At 55.3% G+C, this 12,549-nt stretch overlaps 3 protein-coding genes across 3 annotated transcripts; 2 read left to right on the top strand and 1 right to left on the bottom strand.

Moving 5' to 3' along the window:
• Window positions 1-159: 159 nt before the first annotated feature.
• ACRALDRAFT_1080600 (uncharacterized protein) lies at window positions 160-1,229 on the top strand (the record flags this gene model as incomplete). Its single annotated transcript, XM_071019048.1, has 3 exons — window positions 160-633; window positions 955-1,017; window positions 1,188-1,229. The coding sequence occupies exons 1-3, from the start codon at window positions 202-204 to the stop codon at window positions 1,227-1,229; spliced, it is 537 nt and encodes a 178-aa protein (XP_070878036.1). The 5' UTR covers window positions 160-201.
• Window positions 1,230-5,449: 4,220 nt separating this feature from the next.
• Window positions 5,450-9,640, top strand: ACRALDRAFT_2026416 (uncharacterized protein; the record flags this gene model as incomplete). The annotated part of the gene is made up of 2 exons (XM_071020388.1): window positions 5,450-8,173; window positions 8,246-9,640. The coding sequence occupies 2 exons, from the start codon at window positions 5,450-5,452 to the stop codon at window positions 9,638-9,640; spliced, it is 4,119 nt and encodes a 1,372-aa protein (XP_070878035.1).
• A 986-nt stretch (window positions 9,641-10,626) lies between these two features.
• Window positions 10,627-12,286, bottom strand: ACRALDRAFT_2097686 (uncharacterized protein; the record flags this gene model as incomplete). The annotated part of the gene is made up of 4 exons (XM_071022847.1): window positions 10,627-11,078; window positions 11,180-11,722; window positions 11,815-12,002; window positions 12,102-12,286. 4 exons carry the CDS (start codon window positions 12,284-12,286, stop codon window positions 10,627-10,629), a joined length of 1,368 nt encoding a protein of 455 aa, XP_070878034.1.
• Window positions 12,287-12,549: the final 263 nt, after the last annotated feature.

Raw genomic sequence — 12,549 nt, 5'->3', positions numbered from 1 at the left:
GGGAAGACATGGACACCGAGAGGTATGAAACCCACGACATAACAAAACAGAAGAGCTCTCTCACGAGATCGACAAGCTGCATCGAATACCTCTTACGACAAAGGCGTCTTGAACACACCAGGATATCAAGTCGCCTACATCCGCTCGCACGAACACCTTCCCAAGGACCATTCCATCCGCCGCCCACCCCTTTAGCCAGGAATGTGTGGGGGGGAGAACGTCTATTACACGGCCTGCGGGTGTTGGATGGGCCATGTGATCCTCTACACCTGTCCCCGAGGCGAAGCCCTGGGCGGGTCACACTGCTGGGAGCTGGACCTCGCGGGCGTGCACAGGGTCGAAGGGTACTGCGTTACCTGCAAGCGGAAGGCGGAGCAGATGAAAAGGGTAGGTATGGAGTACTCCCTGGGCGTCGAGGACCGGGACGAGGCGGCTGCGCGTCACGGTAAGGCGTATATCAGTGAGCTAATTCGTCAAGAGAAGGAAAAGGCGGGCGAGCCACCGGGGCCATCCGAGGCCAGCAAGACGAAGAAAAAGAAGCAGTGGCGTGTCTATTACGTAGACCCCGAGCAGGAGGGCCAGTCCTCCTCTGGTATCGCGTCGTCCTCCTCCTCAAGGGAGCAGGGGAGGGAGGTAAGTAACGAGGATGATGGTAACGGCAGCGGAGATGGCGATGAGGCCGAAACCGAGACGAAGAAGGTAGGTAAGGCGAAGGAAAACTTGGCTAGGTCTTGGTTGGACTTGGAAGACGAGGGATCATGACGAGGATGATCCCTTGCTGCCGTGGAAGTTGCACGACTCCCACAATGCTGACTCGGCGGAGAAGGCGAAGCCACGGCCCGTGACGTCTTCCGGATCCCAGGCAGGTCCAGGGACAGTCGGAGTCGCTGCCGCAGTCGGATGAATTCTGAGAGATCTTGATGTATTGGCGGCAATGATTGACGGTGAGTCTAGGTCGGCAATCTTCTTCGAGGCAGACGGTCTGTATGGTCCGTCTGTGGCGAGTTGTCTTCACAGGTAAGTGTCACCAAAGTAAATATTAACCATTTTTTGTAACAATCAAATCCGCCGAACCAAGCAGTCTAGTCGTCCAGCGAGAGGTGTTTTGAGGAGGTTGGTTCACCCACGCTGTAAGGGTCAGTTGTTCGACCTTCTTGGTATAGCCCAAGCCACTAACACATCAGTAGACAGGCTTCCATATTCCCATGGTCATGGACGACTACACCTAGGTATGTGTCCCTTTCCGTGGCAAGGGTTTTGGCTGTCGGACTATTCGTACAATTCGTTTGTTTCCTAGGACGGTGTCGCTCTAGTTTCAACGTACCCCCCGACGGTCAAGCACTTGCATCTCATGAAGGCGGCTCGCTCATTTGAGACCCATGACCGCCAATCCCGGGCATTCCCAGGTGCATGATTGACTCTACATAGCAACATGCTACTGAATCCCTGACGGGAGCCGTCGTGAGCATGAATGAACAGTGCAGGTGGCGGGAAGGGGGAGAGGGAAGAAAAGACAATAAAAAGCGGACAGTGGCAGCTACTAATTCACTGCAAGCTCCCAGCAAGTGCATTGCTTTGCCAGTCGGTGAGCTTCGGTGGCTTTCGTGGCGTCCGTCGTCTCCGTTGGTTATTATCGTCGCCGTTTGTTGATCGCATTTATTTTCTGTGGTGGCCACAGGGAATAAGAAAGGAATAAAAAAAGGAAAAGAGGGAAAGAATGTCACCGTCGTTTCCCAACCTCGCATTTTTGCTAATCCTCCCAGACAAACGAATCTTCAGGGAAATCGCATGGTGTGTCGTTGCATGTCTGGGTTCGTTTGAGGCTCCCGAGGCTTATTGTGCTCGATAGGGCGGCAATGTCTTTGTCATGAACACGGTCAAGAATAGACCATTGTTGCCATTGTACATGATCGTGTTCGCCGTCCTCCATCCATGGCATGCGTCGCACGTAAAGCAAACGAACGCACTCAAGCCAGCACGTATCGTACGAAGTAAAGAATATGGTACCGAAAACGGTCAGTGAGACAGACCACTGTGGCCATGGGGTGATAGGATGCAGCTAAGAATTCCGGCCCTCTGGAAAGTCGAGAATATCGGATTGGTATTGGGCGGAAGAGGCGATGCATTTTTTCTGCGCCTCTTTGTCTTCTTTGTCTTGTCGTTCTCGTCTTCGTTTCTTATTCTATCCGGTGATGGTGGCGCCGAGTCGAGTCGGTGGCTGCAAAGACGAATACTACGCCCTATCACGCGTCGGCATTCCGAGACCAGTCGTTTGCCAGCGTCATTGCACAGCATGTGGGTGGGCTTCCAAATAAAGTAACGACCCCAAAGATAGCCAGAGACGAAAGAGGCAGCTCGGTCATGGCGAGAATGCCGAGTAGAAATAGCGTAAGCTCGGTCAGCAATGCATATATTCGTACAGAGATGACAGCTGCAGGAGCTGCAGGCCGCTGAATGCCGACCACGGGGTCATACTCCACCGACAGCAGAGACGGCTTGGGGAGGGGCCGACTCTAGTCGGAGACATGTCTCATGCCGCTGATGATCGCCCAGCCATTGATTCACCCGATGCGTGATGGTATAGAGACATCACGTAGATCCGACACCATGTGAACAAATGATATTGCAACGACTCGGGCCCGCGACTGGACACCAGAAACAGGGCAGCGGCCGCGATCACCCGGAAGGAAGAGGGGCGCGCGCCGGACCGTCCGTGAGGGAGGGGAGACGGTGGGAAGTGAACAAAGTGCGTCGCCCAAGACATTCAAAGGTAGTATTCCCTACCTAGGAGTCGAAAGGAGAATTACGCCATGGTTTTGATTAATTACATATTGGTCCTTTCGTACAAAGTACGAATACAATGATGATGGTTGCTTTCTCGGTTTTCGGCGAGATCCCGGCCCGGGTGCGATCGATCCACGGACCCGCTTATATTAAACTGGTTGCGCGACTGCCTGAGTACAACGTGTATGTACTGTACGTTGTACACCATTTGCAGTGGCTCGGAACAAAATGGAAGAGAGGATGGATGCAAGAGGGGAGAGAGGGGTTAGCATACTAAGTACAACATAAGTCGCAGAGCCTGCCAGCCTTCTTGTTCATTCTGCTTGATGAGTGAACTCCAGATTATGTACACTAATACAGTACGGAATACTTCCGTTTTCGTAGAGATTAAGGGGCGGTACGGAGTAGTGTACATAGTACCGGGTACCTAAAATACCTCCGTACTCGGTACATATTATTACGACGTCCCGATTTCAACGTGTTTCGTTCGACATGCAGTGTCTGCACCTATTTGCCGGTCCTGCATCTGCACCGCCGTTGACCGGAGCCTTTCCGTTTAACAGTGTGGTCGGTTTCGGTGGTTCCATTCGGTTTCTGTAGAACGAAATCCAAGGAAAGGAGAAAACGACCCTTAGTCGCGTGTTGACAAGTCATTTGTGGGCCGGATATCAGACGAGACGGCCAAGACGGAGGAGAAGGACGAGATGGAGAAGAAGTGTTCCACTCTCGCCGATACCGTCGATACATTTGTACACTAGATGACTGGAACGAACGTCCAGTTCTTATCCTCGTGGGGTTATGGCTTCCCCTGACCGTTGCCATGTATTGTGCGTTGTACGATGCAGACTGATGTGGAGACGGAGTAATACTTAGTAATAACGGCGGGCGTACACAAAGCTGGGTCCAAGCGTCAAGCGACCAGATGTGCACTATCGGTACCGGAGCCGCGCTAATTACAACTAGAGCTCAGCTTCGCTTGGAGGGTTCTGAGGAGAAAATGGCACGAAAGTATCTTTTGCTGCCCAGAGGTACGAATACCGGCACCATGTACACGGTAAGCGAACATGAACAAGCGTCCAGTGCATGCACGAGTACTATACGCTTGTGATTACCTTGTAGGTACGATGTAATTACTTCGTACGCTGTAGTGTGCGTACATTGTACATACAACGTACAGATTGTCCCATCCCATCCCCTCTTCCCCTTTTACATGTGCACTACCGTAGCGTCCACCGTCTTGGACGGTACATGCTCGACCGGGCCATTGGGTGTGGAGTCTGCTCGGGAGTGCTGAAATGACTATACCACTAGTAGCTAGTACCTAGACAGACCCCTTTCTCCTGACCCACTCGAAACTCCCAACTTTGGAAAGTACTACTCTGAGCACCTCCTCCTCCACTCTCGTTGCTACCTCCCAGGCTATTGTACAAGATACGAAATCAAAGTCCCTTGTTTCCATTAATCCTTCTCTCTTCTTTTGATATTATTGTCCCTAATTTCTTTTCACCTTTCTCTTTCATCTTGTCGTCTTGTCAAGCTTCTTTCTGTTACCCTCTCTTCGTGGTCGCTTTTCGGCTCGCCATCCCTCATTTCCCGAAGGACCGACCCCCAGTCCGCCGAAAACAAGGAACCCCCCACAGAGAAAGGAAGACTTGGCCGAAGCTGTCGCCAAAATTTCGAACACGCGTTTGGGAAGGACGAGTTCGGCTGACTGCTTGCTTGTCCATCCTTCCTTTTTCTTCCTTCCTTTCTTTTCCCTCTCCGCTTGTCCTACCGACCTTGAACTGTGCGTTTCTGGGCAAGGTGTCTTACCCGGCGTTGCTTTTCTTCACTCGCTTTTTCTTCACTTCCCACCGGGGGACTGTCGAACTCCTGCTTTCTCGTCCCGCGTTTCTGCGGACCAAATTCTTCAAGACTAGGTATGTGCATTCAGCAAGACTTTGCTCTGCGCCATTCTCTTCGCTATTTCTCCTGCCTTGTGTGGTTCGCTTCTTTTGTTTCAGTCTCTGTCCGAGTGTCGCGATATCTCAAGTGACGAACGTGGACACACGGCGACATCCATTTACCATGTCAACTGGGTGGCCCGTGATGAGAGGAAGCAGACGAAGACGGACAATTTCTTTGCTACTCGCCACATCTGCTGTTCCATCAGTTTGGTCTACCGTTTGATTGCTTGTCTAGGCCTTGGCTTGATCTTGTCGCTTGCTTGTCCGTCGCATTGTCACACCCGGGACTCTGGACCGACTGCGTCTTCCCCAAGGCGGGCGGTCACTTGCGTGTCCCAGAAACTTCCAGCCCCGTGTCCATGTCATTCTCGAATTTTGGCTCACCGACGACAAGCTTGGGCCTTTGCTGCCCTGCAGCTAGCGAGTTTTGTGTGCGCCTTTCGTCTTAACCCGACACTTCGCTAACTGCTGGCCGAACGCAGCTTCCCGTCGTCTTGTGTTGTCCCGCCTCCTTTATGTACCCGACAGACAATTGCAACCTACCTTCTCTTGCACCTATAGGATAAGATCCCGCACGCCGTTGACCAAGTGTCTGCCGTCCGTCCCTGGCTTGGAGGGAACCTGCATTACCCCTCCGATCTAGACGGGGCCCCTCTCGCAAAGAAAGACGACAAGATCCGACGAAAAGAAGAAGGGAAAAGAAAAACGACCTGCCCATCATGGCCAACATTCCAACTGCCGATCCGGCTTCCTCAAGGCGGCCATCACTCTCCCAACCTGCCTCCCGTCGTCACCCCAGGTCGCGCAGCCAGAGCATATCGAGCGATCGTCCATCCACCATCATGAGCCACGGCCTGGCCTCTCCACCCATGGGCGTGTCACCAGAGGCTGCTTTCATCGCCCCGTCCGCCGCTTCTCAGATTGTCACCAACGACCATGATAGCCATGCCGATACCTGGTATGACCAGCATGGCATAGAGACATCCGGCGAAACAGTGCTAGTATCTCCGACCGCCCTCCAGCTCGTCAACGACTTTCTCGACCAGCTCCTTTTCAGCTTCCTCCAACTCTCTCGCTCCACCACGCTCGCCGCCCTTCGACCCGCCGTCTCCGAAGTTCTCAAACCCAAGCTAGCCAAAGATGTCATCAATAATGCCGATGAGGAATTGCGCGAATACCTCGGAGGTGCCGACGAAGAAGATTTCGTGCCAGCGGATGCTTCCCAGGCCCAGCGCGACTGGGACCCGGAACTCGTGTGGAAGCGCACCCGCCTGAGGTGCATGGTATACTCTTCTCTCGGCGACATGGAAGAGGAGGATGAAGATTACTACACCGAACACGAAAACCTAGAGCCCGGCGTCGACGAGCGGGGTTCCGACCTCATCTCCCCTGCGGTCGCTATCTTCCTCACCTCCATCCTCGAATACATGGGCGAGGCGGCCCTGGTCGTCGCTGGCCAGGCCGCCTGTCATCGCATGCAGACCGCCTTCGAGAAGGACTTGCGCGAGGGCGTCAAGACGACGGCTGTCGTTGCCGACCGTATCGTGGTCCAGGACTTTGATATGGAGCGTGTTGCTCTCGACAGGACTCTGGGCCGGCTCTGGAGGGGTTGGAAGAAGCGTATTCGTGGCCCCGCCGCCGATACACCCCGGTCTTTCTCGCGCGCCTCCTTCTCCACCCATGGCCGCCAACGGAGCATCGTGGGCGAGATTCCATCCTCAGATGCCATGTTACCGGAGGGCGAAGAAGAGCCAGCGACAGAAAACAAGGAGGACGTGAAGGAAAAAGACGCGTCAGCCGCTATCAACAGCAGGGTGGAAGACTACGTCAGGGCATCGGCCATTCCGTTACCGGTTGGCCAACACGACGTTGACGAAATCGAAGTTCCAGGCCTCGTCTCATACAGCGATGATGAGGAGCACGCCGACGCCGAGCACAAGACAACAATCGGGGAACGCGAGATCCGGAGGCCGAAAAGCATGATGGTATTCTCGCCGAGACTCGCCGTCGAACTGCCCCCTAGTCCCGCCATCGTTCAGCCTGGACCTCCTCTAGGCCCCATCCCATCCGCACGCAAGCGGTCCGTGTCCTTGCCGGCTCCGTCGCAGCTGCTGTACGCATCACCCTTGGCCAAACGCCCTAAATTCGAGACCAGCTCTTCGGACGCTGTCGAACAGTGTACGCCAGCCGGAGACGCCCAGAAGAACGAGGATATCGCCCTGCCACGCGACGTCGGTGGCCGTGATAGCAAGCACGCAGTCGAGAAGCCCCAGGAATCCGTGACCGCTAGCGAGTTGGGAGAGCAGGAGCAGAAAGACCCAGCCCCCGAGATTCGACGACGCAGCTCAAAACGCCTTTCCCGGTTCGTGAATAGCGCCACCCTGGCAGGCGCAACTGCCACGGCCGCTGCTGCTGCCGCCGCCGCCACCGCAAATCGCGAGCCTCGACATGCGAATACGGCACCTGAGACCGGTGCGACTACACCCGCAATTGACGTACCAAAGGAGGAGGATGTATCTTCCGACTCGGAGATTGAAGAGTTCGACGAAGAACCGCAGATCCTCACGTCAGCGAGGATATCATACGCCGGTCGTACTTCGCCAGCCGTCTCCGTCTCCAGCAAGGGATCATCCATCAACATCAATACGAACGTGCCAATGAGAACCCCGAGTGTACATTCCGCACGTGTCATCGATGTGGTTGGTCCGAAGAGCCCCGCCCACTCGAGACCGCATTCCACGGAGCGGGAGGAGCGTGTCCGCCAAGTCAGTGTGCACCGCCCGCCGACCGTTGAGGAGAGGGCAGGACCGGCCGTCTCGGCACCAGCGCCGCGACCTTTGGCCGACCGGGCGACACCGAGGTCGGGCACGAGCCTCGCCATCTCGACGTCCCCAGACGACGTAGAAGGGCCGGCCGCCCCACCGTCTCGTCCCAGTGACCTGGCCCACGGCATCGCGGAGCTGCCGGCGCAACCCATTTATGGGACGGTGGTCCGACAGCCAGCTTCTGCTCGGCACGAGAACGGACCCGCCATCACGGCAACCCTCTGGAACACATCGAACCCGTCGGCGAGGACGGCAAGCTCGAGCCCAACCTCCTCTCCCGCTAAGTCTCCGCAGCAGCAGCAGCAGCAGCAGACTCACCCCTCTGGCGCTTCACAGCGAAATGCTGACAAGGCCAAGCATGCTCACTCTACAAGCATCGGTATGGTATCGGTTGAACGGCATTCCCCCACGGCTGAATCTTCGGAACCCGCGCGTCAAGTCTACACGTCGGGCTCATCGGCGTCTTCGGGCACTGGTAAACTCAGGCCCGTCCGGACGTCGGAGGACAGCAAGAGGTCCTTTAGGCCAGACCATGTGGCTCGCGACTTTGACGAACTCATTCAAAGTGATCAGACAATTCAATACACGCTGACTCCAGAGCACGTGCGTAACATGACGGTAAGCTTCCTTTGTCCCACCCGTTCCTCGCCCCCACCCATCCCCAGGCGCGCAATGCTAAGTCTCAGCTAGTCGGTGTCGCCGTCGCACAGCACCGTCGTGCTGCCAACAAGATCGAAAGGAGCGGATGACGTTCGCACCACGGTCAACGGTGATTGGTCCCGAGCCGAGGCCAACGCGACCACCAGGAAACCAAGTCTCCCAGGCCCCGAAAGCAAGTCTTCCTCGGCATCAGGTGCCGGTTACGTGCCGAAGGCGCCCACCGACGGCTCGAGCGGAAAACCCAAGCCTGGTGGTATTCAGGCCAGGGATGCCCGAGTGCCTCGTGAGTCTGTGAACGACTTTGCCGACTTCATCCGGTCGACCGGGCCAGCAGTGGACAACAGTCCGCGCCCGGTTCCTCTGGCAAACGCAGCAGAGAAGGCAGCTTCTATTAAGAAGAGCACGGATCTGAGGCGGTTGGCGTCTCAAAACAAGAGCCGACCACGACTCCAGGCCCGGGATGCCGCCGTCGACAGCCGGGGAGACAACTCGGACTTGATCGATTTCATCCGCAGGGGCCCACCGGGAGCGCAGGACCACCGCATTCCACGCAATGTGGCCCCTTTCCGGACCACCATGGACTCGGATCAGATGGCGGGGGCCGTTGGCGGAAGAGCTGTCGATGCCACTCTCCCGGACATGCACAGCAGCCGGGCCTCCACGAGCGTCACCGACACCACCATGACGTCGGTGCAGTCGTCCATCCACTCGCAGAGCGCGCTTCTCAGAAACGACAGGCAGACAGGTGTAATCGAAGAGGAAGACTTCATGCCCAAGCGCACGAGGCGTCGCATCCGCGATCCTTATGCGATTGACCTGAGCGACGAGGAAGATGAGTACGACTATGACTTGGCCGTCAAGCCGCCCCCTAAGCGGGAGGAGAGCTTAGCCGAGTTCCTCCGAAACTACGAACCTCCTCCGTCCGAGCCGACGCGGCCGATTGCGCCGGCGAACAAGCCGAAGAAGAAGTCCAGCGCCCCCAGCCTCATGGGCCGCTTCTCTCGCAGCTTCCAGGGCATCAGCCAAACCAACGCCCATCATGGCGACACGGCCAGGCCCTCGCCGGCAGACGCGGCACCGCCTCCCCATAGCTCCAACGGAGCCCGGGCGTACACGCCCATCCAGGTGACCATGACGGGCGCCAATGACAACAAGTACGCGGCCGGCGACGGACTGCCGCCCCCGCTGAGCCAACCGTCCGGCACGCGGTCCTCGAGTCGCATCCTGATGAAGAAGTACGAGCCGCGCGAGGCGACGTCGTCGGTTAGTCGGACCAACGACCTGGCCGACTTTCTCCGCGACTCGGAACCGCCCCCACAGATGCCGGCCTCCATGAGCGCCCATAGGAGGGACGATGAGCATGCTTCCAGCAGCGGCTTCTCCAAGATGTTTAGTCGCCGCAAGAAGTCGATTGCCTATCCATGAGCTAGCTGAGCATGTGTTCTGTCTCTGGTCTGAAGCTAGCCCCTGGGACACGGGGGAAGCTTCACGCACGCCATTTGTGTTTTTTATTTACGACAATAGGTCACAACCACACATTATTCGTTTCAACCATTTTATCTTTTCTTATTTCTCATGGCACCTGTATGTATTTATTCTGGGTGTTTTCGAGCCGTCGTTGGCGAGCCGGTTACCTCTCTCAATCTGGGCACAATTTTTTTTCCTTTTCTTTTCCATCTTTTTTTGGGTCATGTTTCTTTCTTGTTCGAAAATGACAAGTGATGCCTTCTTTTCCCTTGTCCTTCTACAAAGTCACCTCGCGCATTCTTCTCTGTCTGTTCCTCTTCATATCTCCCATCTTCATTCCTTTATATCTTCATACCTTCCTTTTCTTCTTTTTTTTTTCAATACCTCGAAGAGCAAAGAGGCGAGTGGAATTGAAGATTATTTGTTATTATTCTCCCCTCTCTCTGGTTGAAGAGATGGGCAAGAAGAGGAGAGCTCCGCCATCAAGGGCCAAACATGCATGAAGCTCTGTTACCTTGGCACTGAAGAACCTGTGCTAGGTTCATCTAGCGAACTGATTCATACTTTGCGTCTCCAAACAATGTGCCTCGGATTGATCTGCATGTCCTACGTCTTACATCGAGTGCGGAGTCATCTCCCACCTTGTCATGATGCACATCGGGCATTCTGTTACCATTTCAGATCCATCTGTCCCATCTTCGTTGGATAGAGACGGCCTATGTGATTCTCACTACAATACGACCCTGGTAAACAACCCCCCAGCACTTTTCACGATACATACCCATGCAGTAACCTCCACTTCAGGAAAGAGCTTCCAGAACACGATCCACGACTACAGAACAAGCAATCGTTGGCCTGGTTCGTCCCGAGAAAACAACCGTCGAGACTGCACCCCTCTCCAGAGCAGTGTACAACACGATGGGGACTTTCTGAAGAATGGTCCGTTACCACGCGTCAGATTGGCCACCACCGCTAAAGTCCTGGCTAGGATTACCCCAACCGCTGTCGTCTCCACCTCCTGTATTGCCGGCACCATCCGCTGCAGCAGGCTCGTTGGAATCAAAGCCGCCGTCGCCGTCGAATTCGCTCTGGACAGCAGGATTGGGACAACGAGACTTTTTGTGGCCCATCTCGCCACAGTTGGAGCACTTGATACGAGACACTTGACGGGGGAAGAGGGAGATAATGTCAGCGGCGATTTTCCAAAAGCGAGCTTGATGCAGTGAGGGGAAATACTCACAATCTTCAGGCTTAGGACAGTCCTTTGCCATGTGGTCAAACTCGTCACAGTTGCGGCACTTCATACGACGAGGCTCGGTGCAATCGGCAGCCTTGTGGCCCGACTCGCCGCAGTTCCTGCAGGTGTTTTTGTCTTTGTCCTTGCGAGGGTTGGGGCCTGCGTCGAGTGAAATGGATCGGGTCAGTGGTCATGTCCAACGCTGAGGGTTTGGTACGATGGGGGGGGAACAAGGGGAAAAGGGAAATGGATCAACTGACAATCGCGCATGCGATGACCCTCCTGGTCACAATTGAAGCACATGATGACCACCCTGTTGGTCGTCACCTTCTCCTCGGGGCAGTGCTTGGAAACATGACCCATCTCCTTGCAGTTCATGCATCGAGGAACAAGACGAGCCGTGGGCTCGCCAGCATCCGCGAGGCGGGCCATATTCTCCTGGGCGTCCTTGGGCCAGATGGCCTGATCACGAGGACGATCGGGTTTCTCGTGGAAACGGAACGAGACGGCCCACTTCTTATCCATATTGCCCTGCAGGTCCATATTCGTCATGGTGGGCAGGTGGTGACGCTCAGTAGCAATGCACCAAACATTGATGCCTTGGCCGCGGAGAGCCGCTTCGAGCTCGACGTAGGTCATGTCGGGATAGTGCTTGAGGTACATCCCGAGGGCCTCCTTGAAGTCGTGGATCTCTTTTTCGCGGGCAGCAATTCGCATCAGCTCCCACGCCTTCTCTGCATCCATGTCGGGAACATCACTGCGGTCAATTTTGCGGGGGTTCGTGCAGCCAGCGGCCGTATGACCTGTGACATTGGAAGAAGAATGAACGTTAGTGTGCTGCACCCCCATGGAGAACAAAAAGGAATAGATCCATATCGGGCTTGAAAAAAATTACCTTCCTCGCCGCAGTTGCGGCACAGCTGGGCAGGCTTGTTCGGGCACTCTCGGCGCATATGACCCTGCTCGCCACAAACATTACAGACCATCGGCTCGGCATCGGGACACTCGCGACGCATATGTCCTTCCTTGCCACATCCGCGACAAGTCATGGCTGCGGCGTCGGGGCATTCGGACTTCATGTGGCTAGAGAGACAGGTGGGTTAGAAAAAAATGATCATGGTGGGAGGAACGCGGGAGATGCCAAAGGATGCAGAGCAAGGGAAATAAATAATAAAATCATACCCAGGTTTTCCGCAGCTGAAGCAGCCACGATCGTCCGGCATTCCGGCGCCTCCATCGTCGCCGAAACCGTTGTCAAATTCACCGGCATTTCCGCTGTTGCTGAGATTGTCGGCGCCAGTCGAGGGACCCCATTCCGCCGGAGCGGGAGCAGGAGCACCCCAATCATTGTTGCCCCAGTCGGCCATACTGACAGAATCAGAGGCGTTCTTGTTCTTGGCTTAGTGTCGGATGAGCTTGGGAGATGGACCGGATCTGAAAACTTGATCAAACCGAAAGATGAGACGGGTGCAACTGAGATGTGTACAAGTTGAGTTAGTAAAAGCAGGATTCTATAGGTTGGCAAAGTCGAGCAGGAAGCAGGGAGAGAGAAGCATTTCTAGAAGAACAGAAAACGGGCAGTGGATGAAGAAAGTGACCGCTTGAAAATTGAGGGAATGATGAACAAGGT

Source organism: Sodiomyces alcalophilus, assembly GCF_042370955.1.
Source record: "Sodiomyces alcalophilus JCM 7366 unplaced genomic scaffold ACRALscaffold_2, whole genome shotgun sequence".
Classification (NCBI taxonomy): Eukaryota; Fungi; Ascomycota; class Sordariomycetes; order Glomerellales; family Plectosphaerellaceae; genus Sodiomyces; species Sodiomyces alcalophilus.
Note: the sequence above shows the minus strand (reverse complement) of the source record. Positions and strands in the feature narration are given on the sequence as shown.